Source organism: Dromiciops gliroides, chromosome 2, assembly GCF_019393635.1.
Source record: "Dromiciops gliroides isolate mDroGli1 chromosome 2, mDroGli1.pri, whole genome shotgun sequence".
Lineage (NCBI taxonomy): Eukaryota > Metazoa > Chordata > Mammalia > Microbiotheria > Microbiotheriidae > Dromiciops > Dromiciops gliroides.
The window spans coordinates 163,599,507-163,623,030 of record NC_057862.1 but is presented as its reverse complement, the minus strand read 5'-3'; the positions used below and the strand labels follow the sequence as shown (position 1 = coordinate 163,623,030).

At 36.9% G+C, this 23,524-nt stretch overlaps 1 protein-coding gene across 2 annotated transcripts in view; it reads left to right on the top strand.

The window, feature by feature from the left end:
* The window catches only part of UNC13C (unc-13 homolog C), a 716,794-nt gene extending 698,867 nt beyond the window's left edge, over positions 1-17,927 (top strand). For both annotated transcript variants that reach the window (XM_043984190.1, XM_043984189.1), the window contains 3 exons: positions 7,977-8,069; positions 10,126-10,285; positions 13,518-17,927. In XM_043984190.1, coding sequence (XP_043840125.1) covers positions 7,977-8,069; positions 10,126-10,285; positions 13,518-13,803 — 539 coding nt within the window. In that variant the 3' untranslated portion in view covers positions 13,804-17,927. The remainder of the gene's footprint in view (positions 1-7,976; positions 8,070-10,125; positions 10,286-13,517) is intronic.
* Positions 17,928-23,524: the final 5,597 nt, after the last annotated feature.

Sequence of the window (23,524 nt, the reverse complement as noted above, 5' to 3'; positions counted from 1 at the left end):
TTTAAAATATTTTTATACAGATCTTGCCTTCTTATCAAGGAGGCTAGACTTACATAGGAGGAGTTTGCGCCCCTTCCCATAGACCACTGCCAACAATTAAAAAAAGATTTAAGGCTATGTCTACATAAAATATTTTTTAAAGTTAGTGATTATCTGGATATTAAAAAAAACCAAAACATTTGGCATTGATACATAAGATTTTTGGTTGACTTTTTCCCCCATTTTCATCAACATGTTTGGTATTAATCTAGCAAAATAATCAAATAGCCATAACTTTTCACGGATGAGAATTTTAAAATAATTTTGAGAAGTGTACAAAAGAATGAGGAGTTATCACAACAGAGAATATGCTGTTCTCATTGCAAAATATTCATTAGAAATTTTAAAATAACTTATTTTGAGGATACTCATTTATTTAAAAGTACTTATTAAGTGCCTATTATGAGTGAAATAGTCTGCTTGATGCTGGGGGTGCAGAGACCAATACCAATCAATACCAGTATCAATACTTGTCCCCCAAGAGCTTGTATTCTTTGGGGAAACCACATTTTCCATATAAGAAAATACAAGATCATTTCTAGGTGCAATTGCAGAACTCATGTAGGAGGTGGCACTTGAGCTGAGCTCTGAAGGAAGTTAGGTGTTAGAGGCAGAGGTGAAGACAGAGTACATTCAGCTATGAGGGACATTGCCCAATTCTTGGAGGTGAAATGTAGTATATAACAAAAAGCAATTCTGAAGACTGCATGAAGGTGAGCAATGGGTGATAAGCAGGAAAGAGGCTCTGGAGCCCATCTGTGAAAGGTTTAGATGCCAAAGTAATTAGTTTGCATTTTATCCTAGAATCAATAAGGAAACACTGGAACTTTTTGACTAGCAGAATGACATGTCAGACTTATGCTTTAAGAATAGGATTTTGCAACTATTGGAAATGAAATGGAGAGAGGAGAATCTTAAGTCTGGGATCCAGTTAGATGTGCATTGAAATAGTCAATGAGGGTCTAATTAAGATGGTAGCCATGGGTATGGAAAGAAGTTAATGACTGCCAGAGATGTGGAGATAAAATCAATAAGACTTGTCAACTAGTATTAACTTCTTAATTTTGTGATTTTTTTGATAATATGTTACAAAAGATTGCCACCAACCTCAAAAAGCACTTTGCATATGGCACCTAGGTGGTACAGTGGATATAGTACTAGACCTGGAGTCAGGGAAATGAGTTCAAATCTAGCCTCAGATACTTCTTAGTCATGTGGACTGGGTAAATCACTAATTTCTGTCTACCTTAGTTTCCTCCTCTGTAAAATGAGGGTAATATAGTACCTACCTCCCATAGTTGTTTTGAGGATTGAGATAATATTTGTAAAGCAATTTGCCAGCCTTTAAAGCATTATGTAAATGCTGACTTTTGTAGTTAATATTGTACTTATCTGAAGCTCTTAGTACATTCCATTTTGCTTCAGTTTGTTACACACACACACACACACACACACACACACACACATATAGAGAGTTGTTGCACTCTTATTATATAGTATTACATATCTGCAAGTGTGACATATTCCTACTTACTAGATGATAACATAGTAGTAGGGACCATGTTATTTATCCTTGTCTATCTCCCAATGCCTTAGGCTTCATAATAGCAGAAACTTAAGTCATGAATGAATAAATGCATGGACAAAGAGAGGGAGAAGATAGATCACATGAGCCTTAGACCATCCTGTTCCCCAGACTAGGTTCCTACTAGAAGGTACTTCATACCTTCTGGTCAATGTTGGCATAATACTAGCTAGTGAGTTGAGTATGGATTACATTCTGAGAAAAGAAGGTGAAAGAAGTTGAAAAGTACCCTGGATGTATAATGAGGAGAAAAGAATCAGGAAAATAACTTACCCTTAACAGAAAAATTGTAAAGACAATTTTGAAAGACTTATTGAAACAGTAACTAGTTATCATTCCCAAGGACTAATAATGAAGAATGCATGTTATCCACCTCCTGAGAGAGCAAGAGGATTCAAGGCAATGTACTCAAGATTTTTAAAAATGAGATATACATTTTTGGGATATGGGTAATGTTGGATTTTTTTCTGCTTAGGTATGCATATTTGTTACAAGAAGGATTTTTTTTTAACCCCAATGGAGGTGGGATGAAAAGGAGCGAAAAATAATGCTTATTGTTTTGTTTAAAAGCAGAAAGAAAGTAGCCTGGAGTTATATAACAAAACAGTACAAAAGTGACATCTCTAGAGTAAACCACTTTGTTCCTGACTTCCTGATCCTCATTCCTGGAATTAATCAGTTATAATTTAAGAAATAGAAGTGCCTTTATCACAGACATCACTAAAAAGTTCTTGAGATAATTGATATATCAAATGTTAAAATATTATACTATAGAAGAAAAGTATGAACCATGATTCAGTATTCTCCAGAGTATTTCAAAAGACTTTGGGAATATTTATCAAGTATACACTGAGGTATAATTTCCATTGCCAAAGGACAGTGGAAAGACACATGATAAGCATAAGAAGACCACAGCATTTAGCAATGAAGACTTGTCATTGGAGAAGTGGAAAAAAATCATCAAGGACACATATGACTGGAAAAGGAGTGTAGATGATCACAACAGGCTTTGAGAGACCACAGACAGTCCAAGTCCTACAGTGGCACTTCCCAAGATATTGACAAAACCAGAGGTAGAAGCCTAGTACATTGGTGGTTTGGCTTTGAATGATTTACAGAAATACATTGACAAGGAAAGAGTATGATGCAGTGGAAAGTGGAAGTGGTGGCAAAGGAGGGTTATTGTGATTTGGGAAGGCATAGGGATGCTGAGTGGAGTTACAGGGATGGATATCTGTCTGTGCATGTGGCCACTTTACATTACAGAACACCGGAGATCATGCCCTGGTGAACTTAATCCACTCAGTTTTAGCCCTCCTGCTTAGGCACCAAGCTATCCTGATTTTTGAGTAGCTCAAGTTAACATTTGTATGGATTGGCTCGTGGTTCCCAGAAAAAGGAATGGAAAGAGGTTGAGGAAGGGGACTAAGCAAAGGGGAGTAGCAGAATCCATGACAAGAAGATAACTAGCAGGGACAACTAGATGGAATTTGCAATATGATCTGTTGTGGAGCCCAGTACATTTAATGTATTATGTAAATTTGACTTACTAACTCGGGAAGCAGTACAGCACAGCTCCAGGGCAGGAGGTACCAAAACTTTTTGGGGGGCATTCATTCAATAAATATTAAGCACTTTCAGTACAAAACCCTGTGCTAAGCATTGGTGATACAAAAAGAGGCCAAAAAACAAAAAAACAAAAAACCCTTGCCTCAAGTTTATTATCTAATGCATCAAGTCCAGTGGTCTGGATTGATACTGTAGCAGTACAGATGGCCAGAAGGTGGCCATCTCTGTAATCATGCAGAAACTAAAAAATTACATTAACAATGGGCAAGAGAATCTTCTGTAAATAAAACTACTGACATGATATCATAATTACAGTGTCTTCCATCCCTCCAGCCTCTGTCATGATGTGTTTATAAGCATTATTGTACATTAGAAGAAAGAATTCTCACCCTGTCTAGAGAAAAGGATTTCTGGTAGAGATTTTTAAAATTCTAGCCAAAATTATCAAGTCAATACAAGCCTTTCGCTGCCATTTGGTAAGAGAGCAACGTTCAGTCTTGATGTGTTAAATAGTGTTTGCTATCCGTGGCAGAACAGAGTGAATGGGAGCCAAATCCTGAATCTAGTGACATAAGCCTAGGTTTAAAACATTCATTCTCCTAAAAAGAAAGACCAAAACAAAGCTTATTGTGGTTTATAATTGTACCTTAGGTTCTTTGTTTTGTTTCATCCTCAGGAGAAAGTAAAGATTTTCTCCTTCCTTTTTTCACCATTTTTACTTTCCTTATACAGACTAGTTCCTCCTGTATTTTTAGTTCAATTGGAAAATACTACTGTCTATTTTGGGTTTTATTCCATGACAGATAATTCACTGTCATTACAATGAACAAATGCCACAGATCTAAAGGACAGGCTGTCATGAATCCATGGGAAAAAGCCCTCAGAGGATTCAATAGACAATTTATATCTCCCCTTTCTAGGGAGACATCTTCTACAGCCATAAAACTCAGGTCACTTAGGATATGGACTTTTTAAAGAATTTTTAAAGCTTTTGCCAAATACTGTCTTAAATTTTCATCACTCCCTACCCCACAATATCCTAAATCAGGAAGCATTGTCCAAAGGGATAGGGCTAGGTGGAGAGTTTTTTTGTAAGGAAGCAGTTGCCAAAATTAAACAACCTAAGAGTTCTAGCTTCTGAAGGTACCAACAGGATGTATAAGGAAATGAGATTAGTAATGGCAGATGGGGAAAAAACTAATCTGTTCATTTCACTAGAGATGATATTCCCTGAGACAAAGAAGTGATCCACAAGGAAAACAGACTACAAGAAAGGCCCAACAAATTAATGATGTATCCAAGGAGGGGGACTTTACTCCCTCTGCCCCTCATAGAGGTTCTACAGTTCCCAAAGTCAGTTATCTCATATAAATCACTAAAGGACTGTGACCAAAACCAAGCTAGATTCACTGCAGACCCTTACAGAGAAGTGACAGTTTTTGGTTCACCTATATATAATTTCCTTGCACATCTCTTAGGCTGTGACATGTTTCGATAGTGATAGGTTTGACCTAAAGATCCAGTGTCCAACACAATCCATGTGGCAGAGACCAACACTGCTGGGTTTCTACTGCTTAATACCACCATGGAGATTTAAGGCAATCAATCAACCAAAATGCATTTATTAAGCACCTCCTCTGGGGTACTTGGCAGGGCACCAGAGAAACAAATGCAAAAGTGGAATAGCCTCTGCTCTTAAGGAGCTGAAATTCTCCTTGGCAATCAGAACTCCTAATCTCTTACAGTTTAGACCAGTTTTTCCATTCTGTCTGTAACACTATCTTTCAAAATCCCTTGCAGAATAGTAGATCTGGAGGACTCTTTACTAGGACTTAGCGCAGGCTCTGTCTTAGGGCCAAATCACCAAGACTATATAGAGAAAGTTCTGCCTTGCTTATTTGAAAATGGGGAGAATCAGGCAGACTCCTGATGTTTCCTACTGAGGCATAAATCTACTGGAAGTACAGTATATAGAAAACAAATTCCTATTTCCATTGACACATTTTAAGGGATCATATCATTTAAATTCTTGATGGATTAACTGACCAAACATATATCTTTTGTATAGCTTAGGAAGCTGCTTCAATAATCTAGTTTTTCTTATATAGATGTTCATTATTTGAATCTTCTTGTCTGAATTTTAATTCCTTTACCTTCTGTGGTAGGCTAGATCTGACTCAAACCAATCTGGTGGCAGAGATTTGATATTGGAATGAAATTAGACATCTAATAATTAAGAGAAGTTTGCTTAGCCATAGAATGGAAAGGGATGTTCAGCAAAAATACAACATTGATTTAGGTAGATATAACCTTTTTCATAAAAAATATATATGTATATATGTGTGTGGGTGCGTGTATATATATATATATATATATATATATATTTATATATAAGCATATATGGTCATCAGGGGGAGATATGGTGACTCTAAGGGCTGAGGGATATCTATCAAGGGTGCTTGTTCCCTATGGGACTCATATCTTGGAGTGACTTGGAGTGACTTGGTCTATTAAGTCTTAAGGATAGTTTCACTATCTTTTTAGGAAAAAACTAATATAGCCTTTGAGATATAGGACTATAGGAAACCTAACCCAAACTACATGACAGAGTCTATTTAAATATTCTTCCTCCATGCCTTCCAACCAAATACAACAGTATCAGAGCTACTGTTTATATGGAATTCTAAGGGATCATTATGAAGAAGAATACTATTAAGACATAACAAAAATGTTCCTTTTGAAAAAAAAAACCAAAAAACCCCTTATTTTCAGTGGGAGAATTGGTCTGCTTCACTTTGGGGTATATGGCATAAAGAGCAGCTTATTCTCAAGGGCTACCTCTGACTCAACTGAGCAGTGAATTTCCACATCTTGGCATGTCAAGAAGAAGGAAACATGTATTTTGCAGTCTAGTAAATGCTTCTACCCCAGGGGTTTGCTGTCAAGTATTCAGCCAATGCTGAGAACATAATTATGGATTATTCCTATCTGACCCTATATATCACTATGAAGACATAACATTCTGAGTATACTCTAGATGAAAAATCGAGTGGAGTCATTTGGGGAAAAAAAAAGAAAAAATGAGGAAAATTATGTTTTTAACAAGCATCTTAATCATTTCCTATTAAAAGATTCTGGGCATGTTTCCTTAGATTTTAGTTGTTAAAATAACATAAATCTCATTTCTCTTTAAGTTAAGGAGCCAAGCACAAACTGATGTATTTCCCTAATTTGAAACTTGCATTTTTAAACTCCCTCATAGTCAAAGACAAGATAAATGAATTCTCTAAATTTTGATAATGACCAGAAAATCAACAAAGGTTCCAACCAAAAACATATTCTGGTTAACCCTCTTTTATCCAGAAAATGTAACAAGGGCATTCCCTTCTACAAATAAACCAATTTTGATGTGTACATCACTTGGGAGAGAGAATAAGGAAGGACTTCCTTAAAAGGGAGCTAGCAAAAGTTAACCTCTACTCTGAGCTGTCCAGACAAGCTTTGTGGAGGAAATATTTCCAGATACATTTAGGTCATGGAAAGGAAATGGTTTGGTAAGATGGGGAGTGGGGGTGGGAAGAGATATTTCAGGAATCCATACAACTAAGTAAAAAAATCTAAACAAAGTTACTTCATTAAGGAAGCTTTAAGTATATGTGACAAAGAATAATGGTAGTACTAACCCAAAGCCTGGGAGAGCTAGCTCAGGGCGGTATATTTCAGGTTAACCTGAATAAAGTCTTTGAAACCAAAATGTCTGTGATATTAGATGTGAGAAGTGTGATGAGGAGCTACCATTAGGCCTTATGGAAGCAGATGGCCTCCATCTGAGCAAGGATTGAAAAGACTTTATACCCAAGAACACCAAAATAAGTCAGATTCAATACAATTTAGTGCCTTACCCAACTACTTTTCAAGTAAGCTTCAGGAATGGTGGAAATAGTCCCAAACCAGGAACGAAGACACCTGGATTATAGCCCTGACTCTGCTACTGGTTACCCATCTGTCCTTGGACAAGGTACTTTATAGGTTTTCTGCCTTGATTTTCTCATCTTTAAAGAAAGAGTTGGAGTGGATGGGGATGGTTGATAAATTCCTTTCCATTTCTAAATTGTAATTGTTGAGTTTCTTGATGTTAGCCCTACGCCATGTAGTGAATGTCACTGTACATTAGGATCTAATAATGATTTTGTTTAACAAAACATTTGACAAATTCCTTCATGCTATCATTGTGGCCTCATTTTTAATTCTACTGAAAATGTAGTATTCCATGACTCATATCCATATAACACTGGCAAAATATTAAAATTTTACTATAAAGCTGTGAATACCCTATGATCCAGCAATAGCACTACTAGATCTGTATCCCAAAGATTTTTTTAAAGGGAGAAAGAACCTATTTGTACAAAAATATTTATAGCATCTCTTTGTGGTGACTAAGAATTGGCAAGTGAGGGGGTGTCCATTAATTGGTCAATAGATAAGCTATGGTATATGATTGTAATGGAATATTATTGTGCTATAAGAAATAACAAGAAGGATAATTTCAGAAAAACACTGGAAAGACTTACATGAATTGATACAAAATATAGTGAGCAGAACCAGGAAAACATTGTACACAGTAACAGCAGTAAAGTATGATAAAGAATTGTGAATGATTTAGCTATTCTCAACAATACAATGATCCAAGACAATCCCAAAGGACTCATGATGAAAAATATTATCAGAAAGAACTGATGTCATCTGAATATAGACTGAAGCATACTATTGATGTTATTTTCAGATCGCTCCCGGAATGATTCAGTGGGACAGATATCCGTTCATGTGGATATCTCAACTATTCCAGGAACTGGAGAGCACAAAGTGACTGTAAAAGGTAAATCTGAAGTCTAAGCAACCCCAAAATCTAATTAGAATGTTAGATAGCAACTACTGAAATTAAAGTATGAATTTTCTTTGAATCTCTATCCAAAATCAAATGTCTTTGAAATTGGACTTTTGGACCGTTTGTGTGATAGTAAAATTTTAGTGTAGAACTTAAAAAATTCAGCACTCAGAAAAAACAATTATTTTAATTTTTTTTCTCTTTTTGAGATTTTCTAATGACTTTTTTATATCATAATACTGCCTTGATTTTCCCACATACACAATGTGTGCTACATTCTCTAGTAACACAAAAAATGCTATTAACCAGCACAAAATAGCCATTAACCAATAACTATTAACCAATCAATATGGCATACTAGTCATATTGTTACATTCTGCACTCCTAGTTTCCCAACTTTTCTCTCTTTCATGAGGAGGGAAATGTTTTTCACCATCTTTTCCCCCAGTCAATGAATGATGAGTCAATGAATAGGTCATTGAGTAGTCAACAAGTATTTATGCACCATTCCTTTCATCCTAGTATTATGTGGTAGGTTCAATGAATTTTCTTACAAATATGTAGACACTTTAAGAATGATTATAGTGAGGGGTACCAGTGGACTGCGGGGGAAGGATTCGACTGTTCCACCCCAGCAGGCAACCAGAAAGAAATCCTGAGTGGCTGAAGGCCCAGGTTGGGGAGAGGAGCAGGGGAGCAGGCTCATCGGAAGCTAGGAACCACACCACAGAAAGCTTTGCTGTTTGGTTTCTTAGTAAGTAGGCCTGAAGTTATCTCCGGACCTGAGAATAGGTCAGATGAGATTAAAACCTGCCCCACCTCAACCCAAAACACCTGGGACCCTCTGAAGCTGGGAACAGGAGCAGAGCTGAGAAGCAGCTTCTTTAAAAAAGAAACATTGAACTATTTAGTGATTTTGTGAAAACACAATCTGAATACACACTAATGTGAATTTGGGCTCCAAAATTATTTGATAGCTGAACATTAAAGGACAGCTACATCTTGCTTAGCAGAACAGTAATTTGTTTCGCAATAGTTTTGTTTCTTCCTTTTTTTTTTTAAAGAAAAGAAGCATGTAGGGACCTGGGATTTCATTTGTCTAGGGAACTCCTAAAGAGGAAACTCCCTCTATCAATGAAGGTCTGTAACATGCAGTTTTGCTGCAGTACTAAGAAGTTAAAAATAAGTTGTCTCTATGTATTGGAGGTAAGGCTTAAATCTACCTCCTTAATCCGAGGCCAGCTCTCTATCCACTCTGCCTCTTGGTATTAATTTCTTAATTTCAGTCATTTCTGACTTTTTGTGTTCCCATTTGGAATTTTCTTGATAATGATACTGAAGTAGTTTGCTCTTCCCTTCTCCAGTTCATTTTACAGTTAGGGAAACTGAAGCAAACAGGGTTAAGTGACTCGCCCAGGGTCACACAGTTAGGAAGTGACTGAGGCCAGATCTGAACTCAGGAAGATAAGTCGTCCTGACTCAAGGCCTAGCACTCTATCTACTATGCCACCTAGCTGCCCCCAGTATTGATTTACATATTTATATTAACTATCAGCTAATTATTATAGTTTATATACTCCTTGAGGATAAGAACTACTTAGATTTTGTCTTTGCACTCTTGCATACTACCACAATTTTTTACTGAATCTAATTGAAGTGAACCAGGATATTAATAACCCAACTAAGAACCTTCCCCCTTTTAAAGAAAAAACTTGTTGACTTTGATTAAAGATAAATATTGATTCTAACTTAATCTATATATCACAATAAGAGGATTCAGAAAACTTAGAAATTATCCTTCCTGATTAGTGGCAAGTAGCATTTCAATCCAGCCAAAGCCCCTCATAGTTACACTGAAGTTGGACCCTCCATGGCAAGATTACCCTCCTGGAAGCCATCCAGTTTTCCTTAAGAAGTATTTCCTTAACTGCCAAACTGAACCAATCACTTAGAATTGAACCGCTCATTAATAACAAAATGAAAAAATTTTATCTTTCGGCACATTTTCATGCTAATCTGTTATAATTACTTCTCTTTCCTATTTTAGTCATTGCCATCAATGACCTACACTGGCAAACCACAGCAATGTTTCGTCCCTTTGTGGAGGTTTTTATCCTGGGACCCAACCTTGCTGACAAGAAAAGGAAACAAGGTACCAAGACCAAAAGCAACACCTGGTCGCCCAAGTACAATGAAACTTTCCAGTTGTGAGTATTAGTTCAATCTCATTTAATTGGCTATCAGTCATTGCTCAGTTAAGTCTGTCAAACAATTAGAGATAGAAATGATACTAGCAAATAAAACATAACGTACCTCTTCTTTGTCCCATAATCTCAAGGCTCTATTCTCTCTTAGGTGATAGTGGGAATCATAATAACAATGATTATAGCTATTACAATTTTATTTGTATTGCCATATAATGAGTTTATACTGAAAATTATATATATATATATATACATATTTATGTATATATAATGTATATATGTGTGTGTGTATTTATATATAGCACTTAATACATGTGTGTCTTTTGCAATTATAATTTCATTTGACTCTCCAAATCACCTTCCCTGTGAGATAAACACTGCAAGTAGCCTTCTCCCCATTTTATAGATGAAGAAAGTTTCATAGAGTTGAAGAGATTTTACCTAAGCTCACACAACTAGTAAATAATGGAGCTATCCTCTGAACTTAATGATATTGCCCTTTCTCTTGTAGTACATCATTCCAATGGGTTTCTAAAGGAAACTAAATCTTGATATATTTCCCAGAAATAGAAGGTCTTAATCCAGTTTAAATGTATATGTTGTGCATGTATGTGGAAGATCCTATGAAGTGAAATTAACACGAGCTATAAGGGCAATTCTTTTGGAGATAGCATTGCATTTGGTTTCCTTCCTTTCCTGTCCCAATAGCACAGGCTGGTTCTAAGTATATTCTAACATTTCTCAATCTCCACCTTGCTTTATGTCTCATGTTAAGTCACTAAATCCTTTACTGTTGCTTTAGTCTATCTCAAAAATGCACCCTCACCTTAGTTAACAGTTTTCCTACAGGAGGAAATGTTAGAGTCTGCAAAATGTTTGATTAGAAAAAATCAGGAGTGAAAAGCAAGTTGGACATTTTTACTGTTGGGGCAAATATAGTGTATTCATTAAGGGCCCAGAATATCTGAAAATGAATCAAAAGAAGTTTGAGGGAAGGAATGTTCCTGGAACATCACTAGTCAGCCTTCTTCATTATGTTCTGTTCTGCACTGCCAAGTTGTCTCAGGTTATTAGTAGAAGCCATCATCAGCCACACACTTGACAGGTCTAACTGTTGCCATAGGAAAGAATTGGCATTTAGCTCTGTTGTGGTGCAGAGAATTTGTATTCAATTTAGATGTTTGAGACGAGTCCTTGATAGTCTGTGCAGGGTATTCCTCTGAGAAAATCAATGGGGTGGGGGGGCAGCTAGGTGGTGCAGTGGATAAACTTCTGACCCTGGATTCAGGAGGACCTGAGTTCAAATCCAGACACTTGACACTTACTAGATGTGTTACCCTGGGCCAGTCACTTAACCCTCATTGCTTCAGAAGGAAAGAAGGAAGTAGAGAGAGAGAAAGGAAGGAAGGGAGAGAAAAGAAAAGAAAATCAACAGAGATATAATTCCTTAGTCAAGGTTTCAGCAGGGGGAGAAGGGAAAAGGGGGGAAACAGGGAACCATGGTATGTGGTACTAAGAATGCAAAACAATCCCATGAGTCTCTAGGCATGGATCACCAGCTTGTTCTGATCTTTGCATCACTGCAGAGAACCTGTTCTGAATTGCAAGAGATACATTGTTGTTTGGCCTTCATCCTCGAACACGACCATGATATCAGAGCAAGGGAGGGCTGTGCAAGATCACCAACCTTATTCTCTCCTCCAGAGCCATCTGGGTCTGGTGACAAGACAGAGATCAGGATCACTGGAGATGACCCCAGATGCTTAAAGTCAATTAGGGTTAAGGGACTTGCCCAGGGTCATACAGCTAGTAAGTGTCTGAGGTGAGATTTTAAATCAGGTCCTCCCAACTTCAGGGCCAACAATGAAGGGCACCCAAGGAGAAGTGGGAGAATAGACTAGATGGGCAAAAGGACAGCTTTATCAAAGATGTTGAATGCTAGAATAAGGAGTTTAAATATTGTCTAATGGAAAGATACTGTGGGTTTGGGATACCATGTTGCACAGTCCTAAAATCAGGAAGACCTGAGTTCAAATCCAATTTCATAAACCTACTGTTGTAGGTTTGTGTGACCCTGGGCAAGTAATTTAACCCTGTTTGCCTCAGTTTCCTCATTTGTATAATAAACTGGGGAAGGAAATGGTAAACCACTCTAGTATCCTTGCCAAGAAAACCCCAAATGGGGTCATATAGTGAGGTGTGACTGAAAAATGGGAAAAAAAGCACAAAAATTGTGGGTTTATGAATAAGGTGAATTATGGAAATCATAAGATCAATGATTTAGTACCTAAAGGGAACCTAGAGACCATGAACTACAACCCCATCAGTATATTGCATCACTATATCACACAGTGTCATATTTGAGGAAGAATAGTCTGGGTAAAATTCAGCTAACAGAGAAGTGGGAGAGCCACCCCCATAAGATGAGAATAATATAGAATGACCCTGATCATCTTAGGGTTTTGAGCTGGAATCAGCTCGGCAAGTCCTCTTATGCGATAGATGAGGAAACAGCACCAGAGTAGTTAAGTAATCTGTCTAATGCCCCACAAGTAAGTAAGTAGCTAAGTCAGTATTTGAACCCAAATCTTTTGAGAACAAATCCAGTACTTTTTCAACTGCAGCCCCTGCTACTCACAGTCCAACTAGCTACAGTTAAAACTACCGGAAATAAACATATTGAAACAAAGTTTAAGTGTGTAGTCCAACAAAAAGTTATGTGTACAATGAGAGAATTATGAGAAAGCAATACAAAATGTTTATCTGAATGTCCCTGGATATTTGTTGTTGTTGTTGTTTTTGGTTTTTTTAGTGAGGCAATTGGGGTTAAGTGACTTTACCAGGGTCACACAGCTAGTAATTGTTAAGTGTCTGAGGCCACATTTGAACTCAGGTACTCCTGACTCCAGGGCTGGTGCTCTATTCACTGCGCCACCTAGCTGCCCCTCCTGGACATTTGTTGTAAGCTATATTCCGTCTAGAAAAATCAATGGAATTTATAGGATAGATTGGTAAATAGCCAAGTAGCTGGATAACTACTTAAAAAAAAAAAAGCTCAGATAATTTTAACAGATGAGAATATCAGTCTTGAATCAGATGCTCTTCAGTTACTCAAGTACAAACATATCTGAACAATGTATAAAATCTTCAACAAAATTTCAGAATTGGTTAGAGGATCAGAGGGTGGGAAAGAATTAATATCCTTGATCAAAATTCCTATTTTTAATACCCACAGCATCCTGAGTAATGAAAACCGTCCAGGAGCCTATGAGCTTCACCTCTCTGTTAAGGATTACTGCTTTGCACGAGAAGATCGAGTTATAGGAATGACAGTGATTCAACTCCAAAATATAGTGGAGAAAGGGAGCTCTGGGGCATGGTATCCACTATTGAAAAACATCTTTATGGATGAAACTGGCTTGACAATCCTTAGAATACTTTCTCAAAGGACCAATGATGATGTGGCTAAAGAATTTGTAAGACTGAAATCTGACACAAGATCTGCAGAAGAGATTGCCTGAAACCAATGTTGCAAGGTAGCATCTCCAAGAACCTAGATAAGCTGTTGTTGTTTGACTAGTGCATGTGTGTGAAAATCAGTGGGAATGCATAATCTACTGTGTTTGTGTTTATCAGTACTCTGGTGTGTGAAAGACCTGTATGACTTTTGATGCCTATTGGGATTTGAAAAGTTAGTAGTTCCATGAAGTGCCAAAATGAAGATTAAAGATGCATTATCGAGAGTATCTTTTCAGATGTCAATTTCATTTCATGACCAAACTTCCATCTCCTCAACTCATTCATAGATTAGTTGTCCTTTGAATTTGTTTATTAGTAGTTTTCCTTAAATCACTGTTATGTCTTTTAATAAGTCAGCTGCCTATCTGTGCATTAGAAAGTAATTCGTATTCATAACCTTTATATGTTACTTCACCATCATTTAGATGTCTGACCAATAACTTTTTCTACCATAGCTAGAAATGCAGTTACTTCTAGAAAGTGTTTGTAATTTTATAATTACTGATGTAATGTGATGATTTTTGCATACAAATGAAAATAGAAATGGTGGGAAATATTTTATGCTGACCACTTTCCAACCTTTCTGAACTATCACTGTGAAGAAATGCTATTAAAGCAATCTTATACAAAGCAATGTTCACTAGTTTGTTTTAAAAAAAAAGTTTGATATACTGAAAAAAAAACTTTTGTTCTTCAAAACTGCCACGGTCACAACACATTTGTACAAGAAGGTAAGTTAATGTATTTGCTGTGCGGCATAATGCTTCTACCAAATTATTTTTTAGAAAGTGATGTCGTCAGGGTAAATTATTTAGAAGTAGGAAGGCAAATTTGTTTCTCAAAGTCATCTATTATGTGTAATGATACTGTTAGTGTTTTCCTTCTGACAGTTACAAAGATCACTTTACATACTTAGCTGTATAATCAGTTAAGTGCTTTATTTTTTCTTTAAAAAATATTCAGCACTTTGTACTGAATGCAACATGACTATGTATTGCGCTGAAGCAAAAAAAAAACTGTCTTCATATATTCAGTGAAAAAAACATATAATAAAGTCTGACGAAACTGCTTTCAGTTTTGTAATTTATGTTACCTGTGTGCCCACAAAGTACCAAGTATAATTAATATTGAACTTGAAAGAGAGAGAAGATGGAAGTGCTTGTAAAATATTTTCTATTAAAAAGCCAACTAGGCTGGATTATTGACTGAATTATACTTGGTCCATAATGATCTTACCAAGTTGATGTTTATATGTAAACTATCATAACATACTCATCTTTTACATTCCTGTGGTCCCATACTTTCCCAGGTGAATGTCTACACTCAGGTATACAATGGTACTTTCCAAATGTAGTGAATGAATCACTTGTAGTAGGCTATCTACATAATGGATTCAATAGTACTGATTCTCCAAACCTGACTCAGACTGGTGTTGCTGATTGATTAGATCAGATATTTTAGGTATGATAGTTCTCACAATTTTTCTGTTGCTCTCTATACTGAAAATAATATAACTATACAAAATAATGGGAAAGAGAACCTCTGTGGCATGGTATCCTCTTTGGAAAACAATGTTTTATGCATAAAACTGGCTTGACAAGCCTTAGATTGTTTTCTTAAAGCATCTTCAATGTTGCATCTTGTCAGGCAATTGCTGGATCAGTAATTGCTTACAATGCATGACATAACAGTATTTTGGCACATGCATTAATAATAAATACTTGTGTATGGAAAATTTAACAACCTTTTATAGTATTTCCTGCCTTCCTCTTTCACTGATTGAGCATCAGTTCCTTGTTTAGAAATGAAAAACTCAGGTTCTTTTGACTCTAAGTACCAATGAAATACGTTTGTGATGTTAAAAAAAAATGTTACATCTTGAGAACATTTTTCTACATAATTGTAGTTACAGAAATTACCGAAGACAATAAGCAACATATTTTTTAAATTGTTGTATTGCTCAGAATATATTCTGCACAGCATATAGTTGTTTGCCCAACTAAGGAAACCTGATATACAAAAATGAGATCTTGAAAAAAATTAGGGGATAATTTTCACTCTACTTAGATATTTGCTATAGGATTTCCTATAGAAAGATCCCTTGGTATATTTAAGAGGCAATGTGGTATTGTAGTTATAGTATCAGACTTGGAGTCAGACAATTAATTATGGTCTTTACTAGCTGTGTGAAGGCATTAGTAAGATGCCTCAACTCTCTGAGCCTCAATTCTTTATCTGTAAGATGTAAGGCTTGTACTGACTACCTCACAGGAAAACGCTTTGTAAACCTTAAAGGGTTATAGAAATGTGAGTTATTTAAAACGGTTCCATTTCTAAAGCTTTGATGTACACTTTTCAGAAATACATCCATAAATATAAACGCATTTATGTGCCACTCAATAATAAAAGCAAATCAGGCTTAATTTTGTTTTCCTTTTTCTTTGAATGGGGAGGACTCAGGGAGCAGACATGCATATCTGTTCTGTAACTTAGATTCCAAGAGGGTTATCTAGGGCCATTGCAAGTTTAAGTGACTTGGCCTAGGTCATGTCTCACTGACCCCAGGGCCCGCTCTCCATGTACTATAGCAGGCTTCCTCTGAAGGCTTAATTTTCATTTGTGATACTGAAACTAGGTTGAAGAAGAATTCAGTACTTTTCTATCACCTTGAAAGCATAATCTCATACCATCAGTGCTCCATCACCATTGTTTAGAAACCTGAGTTTCAATCCTCAATAACATTACTTAATTCTGTGACCATAGGCAAGTCATTTCACCTTTTCTGAACCTGCTTTTTCATCTGTGTGAAGACTAGAGTATGGGACTTGGACTAAAGAAGAGGAAGGTGGAAGGGAAAGGAATATTAAATTATATAGTGCCTACTATGTGCGGAGCACTGGGCTAAGTGCTTTATAAATATTATCTCCTTTGCTCCTCTAAACAACCCAGCAAGGTGGGAACTGTTCTCATCCTCGTTTTACAGTTGAGGAAAACCATTAACTATATGACCCTGAATTGTATGACTTCATTGCTTTCAGCCAAACTATCTATTTGTTGTTCAGGAGTTTCAGTTGTGCATACTGCAATGGTTTGCCATTCTCTGGTTCATTTTACAGATGATGAACTAAGGCAAACAGGGTTAAGTGACTTGCCTAGGATCACACAGCTGGTAAGTGTCTGAGGCTGGATTTGAACTCAGGAAAGATAAGTCTTCCTGACTCCAGGCCCAGCACTCTATCCATTGCACCACCCAGCTGCCTCTTCATCCATAACATGGGGTTAATCATAGAACCCACTTCCCAAATCCATTGTGAGGATCAAATGAGATAACATGCAAGTACTTTGCAAAGCTTAAAGCACCATATAAATGCTAGCTATTATTGTTATTTCTTCATAGAATTGTAAGAAAGCAATGGTAAATGTTAAAACATTGCAAAAATTCAATTTAACAAATATTTGTCAAGTGCCTCAAAGTACAAGGCACTGCACTTAAGTGTTAGATGGGCAATGGGGTAGAGAAGAATGAGTGCTAGGCCTAGAGTCTGAGGACCTAGATGCAAAACCTGACTCTGCTTCTTTCACTACTTGTGTTACCTTATTCAAGTCATTAAGCTCTCGGAGTTTCTCCCCACCTGAATTCATCCTCCATTCTGTTGTCAAATGGATGTTCCCAAAGCCCAGGTCTGCTCCCTACCCAATAGAATCCAATGGTTCCCTGTCATCTCCATGATCAAATACAAATTCCTATTGGCTGTTCAAAGTCCTTCATGATGTGGCCCTTTCCAGTTTTCTTACACCTTGTCCCCTTGTATTTTGCAGTTCTGTTATACCAGCCTCCTTCCTATTTGTCAGACAATGTATCTCCCAACTCTGTGAATTTTCACTGGCTCTCTTTCCCTCATGCCTTGAATTCTCTCCTTCCTCACCTCTGTCTCCTCACTTCCTTCAAATATCAGCTAAAATCCTATCTTCTGCAAGATGCCTTTCCCTAGCCTCCTTGAAGTTAGTGCCTTCCCTCTGCTGTTTATCTCTCATTTTTCTTGTATATTGCATGTTTGTACACAGTTGTTTGCATGCTGTCTCCCTTTTAGACTGTGAACTCCTTAGGAGCAGACTGTCTTTTGCCTTTCTTTGTATCTGCAGTGCCTCGCACACAGTAGACACTTAATAAATGCTTACTGATTCATGGACTCTGTTACCTTATTATTTATCATAGATCTACATCTCAATGGACCCTCATTCATCAAGTTTTATGTAAAATGAAGAGCTACACTAGGTATTCTTTGGTTACCCTTGTAGCTCTAAAATCCGTGAGAGAAGGAAAGAAAAAGGAAGACAGGGACAATAAAAGTCTCAGCTCCCCAGAAGCTGATAGTCACCTGAGAGATACATGTAAACGAACAGAAAAATACAAAATAATTTGAGGAGGGAGACAAGACTAAAAACTTGGGGAGGGGGAGGAATCAAGAAAGGTTTCCTGTAGGAGATGGCCCCTCAGCTGAGCCTTGAAGGAAATCAGGGACTCTGAGTGGTGGAGGTGAGGAGGAAGTATGTAATATGACCTGATACTAACAGCGTTTGTAACATAAAGTACTACACTCATGTCAGTTCTCATTTCATATGATCCTCACAATAACCCCATTATGGTTATAATATAATGCAATATATTATCATATTACATTATATCTTATATGAAGTCATATACATATAATACTGCAAGAATAATTATCCCTATTGTACAAATGAAAAGACTGAGGTTAAAAGAGCTTAAATGATTTGTTCAGCTTCACACAACTGGTAATTGGCAGAGTCGGGACTTAAACCCAGTATTCTTTCCACTTTACCAGGCTGGTATTGGCTCCCTGATAGCTGATGTTTTGCCACCATATTCAATTTAATTAGATCCATACATTCTAGGTTTTTTGGATACAGTACATAGCAATGACTAAGTATGGTAATATGAATTATGTCAGACTAAAGTGTATCACCACCGGAAAGTACAGGTAGTAATTTTGAAGGTACCATTAATCCTAAAGTCTTAGTGTTCCTTAAACACAGGAGTATTTCCATGGTCTTTGGATCTAAGCCATGTATCTAAGTCTCTATAGCTAAGATGCTTTCATTCTAATTAATGTAACATCTTTCACTATCCTCTTAAGTCTATGATGTGACCGAACTAATCATGGCAAGGTAATGTTGGAATTCATAAAATTTGTCTTGATAGTGAGCTGTCCACACACATAATCTAGGTGAAAATACATACTGGACCTTAGTTTAGCTGAATTAATTGGACTTAATTGTGGACCCTTAGGGGGATACTATATTGAAATCATGTTACATTAGACAGCTAGATGGCTTAGAAAATGGAGCACTAGGCATGAGTTCAAATCCAGCTTTGGACACTCACTAGCTATGTGACCCAGGGCAAGTCACTTAACCTCTGTTTGCCTTAATCCACTGGAGAAAGAAATGGTAAACCACTCTAGTATCTTTACCAAGAAAAGCCCTTGGACAGTATGATCCACAGGGTCATAAAGAGTCAGATATAACTGATCAATTCAATGACAACAACACAGAAACCACTAGTCTTGAATAGAAGTTGTTCAATGTAAATAACAATAATATTAACCTATATACATTTTTCAGGCTGTTTGCATAATACAAAACAAGCCAAGTCAATTCATTAGTTCATTACTGGAGGAGTTGGAAAGAAAAAGGGATTGATAATCAAATGGATAATAAAATAGAAGAAACAAGAAGTTGAATTGATTTTTTTCCAACTGCAACTTGGTATCAAGGTTTTCATAGAATCTTCAGGTCCACCTAATCAAAGCTATACCTTACCAATAATTCCTTCCACTACATTCCCCAAAGTGTTCATTCGGCCTTCCCTAGGTAACTCAATGTACTCTGTTAGGAAGTTTTTCTTTACATGGATCTACAACTCCTACCCATCAATCCTAGTTTTGCCCTCAAAGCCAAGCAAAGCAAGTCTAATCTAAGCCTTTTAGATAATACAGGAAGCTGTCTTGTCTTTTATTAAATATTTTATTCTCCAGGCTAAATATCTCCCAGGTATTTCAACTGAACCCCATATAATATGATCTCAAGGTTTCATAATCCTGGTCACCCCTCTGGACTTATTTTGGGTTTTTAAATTTTCTTTCCTAATATGAGATGTCAATAACTGGATATAGGTATACCAACCAGATCAAAAATACCATGGAAATAATCTCCTTTTCAAGATACGCCACCTTTTAAAAAAAATTCATCTAAGATAACATCACTTTGGGGAGGTGGCAGTGAGGAAAGGGTGGCTGTCCCATTGTTGTCATATTGAGTTTTCAGTTCACTAAAAGCCCCAGAAAATAGTTTTATAGCAACACTACTCCATACATTTGTGAGGTTGATTTTTTGAACCCAAGTATAGGACTTTACGTTTACGAACATATGACCTGTCTACATGGAAAGAAATCACATTACCTACTCTTACTTCTCTATAGAGGAAGGTAGTTCTTTTCTATGAAATATTAATGAAAAATTAGCCTCAGAGCTAGAAGGCAGAAATCAGAGTGATTAGGTTAGAAATGAGAATTTTCCAAATAGGAATGTAGGTATTCCCTACTTTTCCTCACATAATTATTTCCCTATTTTTCATCACTAATACACATTTTATTGATAGGTTCTGCACAAAGGCATCCCCAGCCAAGAGGTTGTCAGGTGCCTATATTTACAATTTCCTAGTGAAAAAAATGTTTTAAAACTCGTTTTTTTAAAAAAAGTGCTGATGACCTGGTTGATTTTTCTCATAGCTTCTCCATGAAGTGAGAAGTACTCTGATAGGATGTAAAAAAAAAAAAAAGCCAAGTACTGTGAGAGCCACTAACAGGTGTTTTTATCTCACTGTTCCTGACTACTTTCCATATTATGTTATCAAGAAATACACTCACTGTAGCAAACACATTTCTGGTAGATCCAAGGCAAGAGCCAAATACTTTGGCACCCAGGGCAACCTTCAAAAAATATAGCTGACATTTTAAGATAAACTCCATTTAGAGGAATGGTGACACAACTCTTATGAGAGAAGACTCTACTATAGGGGAGAGGAAAATGGAGGAAGACAGAGTCAGAAGGGAAGTTCAACTGGAGTCCAACTGACAGCCCAAAGTGGGATGCTTCCTGCTAAGTTGAAGAGGAAGTTGCTATAGTAGATTCACAGGCAATGAGTGTCATGAAGAGATAGTTGCAATCCCAACTCTGACATAAACAATATTACCTGGGAAAGTCACTTAAACTCTCAGAGAGTCCAGGAAGACTTCTAATACGATAAATTGGAGAGTGGTTGCCATTTATAGAAAAAATTTCCCTATAAGAATGCCCTGTAATAATTAAGTCATAATTCTCCCTGGAAGAGAGGGAGGGAGGGAGGGAGAGGGAGAGGGAGAGAAGGAGAAACAAACACTGATTTCAATTGGTTTTGCTCTATTGAAAGAAAATAAGTGCTTTCAGTAGCCTCTAAATTTTGGAGCTCTGGAGCACAGCCCAATTCACCATGCCCTAGTTAAAGCTATGCTAAAGGTAATCTTTTTTTACTTTTATTTTCTAAGGAGGCATGAAGTGTAGGTACAAGAAAAAAGAAACACTTCTTCCCTTGAGTTTCTGGAAGTGTGATATGGTAAGAATATCTTATAAGGGGGAAATAGATTATAGCCTCCTTTAGATGATAACTCTCTTTAACAAGACTAGCAGAATAAGAGTACTCTATTAGCCCAGCTAGTTGTAACACTTAGGGGATGGGGGGTGGGGAATCTTAATAATTCTTTTTCTATTCCATTCCTGTGAGCTACCATTTAACACATAGATTATGAACACTGTATAGATTAGAATAAGACAAGGAGGTGGTTGGACAATGGAAAGGGGCAAATTTGGGGAATAGTCCAAAAATAATAGAAAGAATAGGCAAGGTATGCAAGCACAGGGACAGGGAAATGTAACAAGGGACAAGATCAATATTTCTTTTTTTAATAAATGTACACAGTTTTAATGCCAGAAAATCTTATTCTCTATAGCATATTGGCATTTATTTTCTGCTTAGCCATTCTCATGTATTTAAATGAAGACACAAAGCCTCTGGTAGACTTTGAGATAGAGAGAGCACCAAATTTCAAACCTTGCCCAATGTATATAGATGCCTCATCACAACTCATTATTAGACTTTAGCATAAAAAAAATATGTTTCAGGAGGAAAAACAACATCAATCATCATCAAATCAATAAGAATATAATTTATTGACCTCTTACTACTATGAACTAAGCTCACAGGTCAATAGAATGATTCAAAAAGCTGTTAACTACAGAGCAATTTATGAAGTGAAGGCATCAGTCCAAAATTTTGGGGATAGCTTTTTAAAAGAAAGATCCAAATCATTCCCCCGACCATGTCCAGTTATACCTAAATTCTACAGAAGTGGGTAGAGTCGATGTTAATTAAATATTTGATATTTATTATAACTAGTATATATATTTCATGTCAGATTTATCAAATCAAGCAGCATAAGCTTTTAAACTTAAACTAAATATAAGCATGGGATTTAGAATCATAAGACCTTGGGTTCGAATTTGGCTCCGCCCCTTAAATACCTTTATAACTTTGGGCAAGTCATTTGTGACTCTCAACTTTAGTCCCTCATTTGTAAAATGAAGTTGTACTAGATGGTCTCTTTTATCATCATTGTTGTTATTTTTCAGTCATGTCTGACGCTCTGTGACCCCATTTGGTGTTTTCCTGGCAAAGATACTAAAGTGGTTTGAATTTCCTTCTCCAGCTTATTTTACAGATAAGGAAACTGAGGCAAACAGGGTTAAGTGATTTGCCCAGGGTCACATAGCTAGTAAAGTGTCTGAGGCCAGATTTGAACTCAGGAAGAGTTTTGCCAACTCTAGGCCTGAAACTCTATCCACTGTGTCACCCAGTGGCATAAAGCTCTAAATCACATGATCCTAATCACATCCAGGTCTTTAAAAAAAAAAAATTGCATATGGAGTTTTCTTAACTTGGGGCATACCTGTGGTTCTAATTCTTCACTCTGTATTCCACAGTATTCATCACAATAGCAACAATGATAAGCAGCAATGCATACTGGATACCAGACTGTCCTTTCAGTCAGAAAGACCAAGATTAAAAATCCCACTTCAAAATCAGCTTGGCTATGTGACCACGGGTAGGTCACCTAAGTTCTCTACAGCCAAGAAAACTCATTAAGAATTTGAAGTTACAGGGGCAGCTAGGTGGCGCAGTGGATAGAGCACCAGCCCTGGAGTCAGGAGGACCTGAGTTCAAATCCGACCTCAGACACAACACTCACTGTGTAACCCTGGACAAGTCAATTAAGCCCAATTGCCTTACCAAAAACAAAACCAAAAAACCAAATTTTGAAGTTACAGATATGTTATTGACCTATATTGATGGAAGGAGTTCCCACATTGCACATTTCCTACACCCCAATAAACACACACATCAGGCTCAGTACTGCTTTGGCTACTAATGATGGTAGCTTGTGGTAATGATTACGATGATGATAACTAGTATTTTGTTGTTCACTCGATTCAGTCATGTCTGACTCTTTGTGACCACATTTGGGGTCCTCTTAGCAAATATACTGGAATAGCTTGCCATTTCATTCTGCGGTTCATTTCACATATGAGGAAACAGGCAAACTGGAT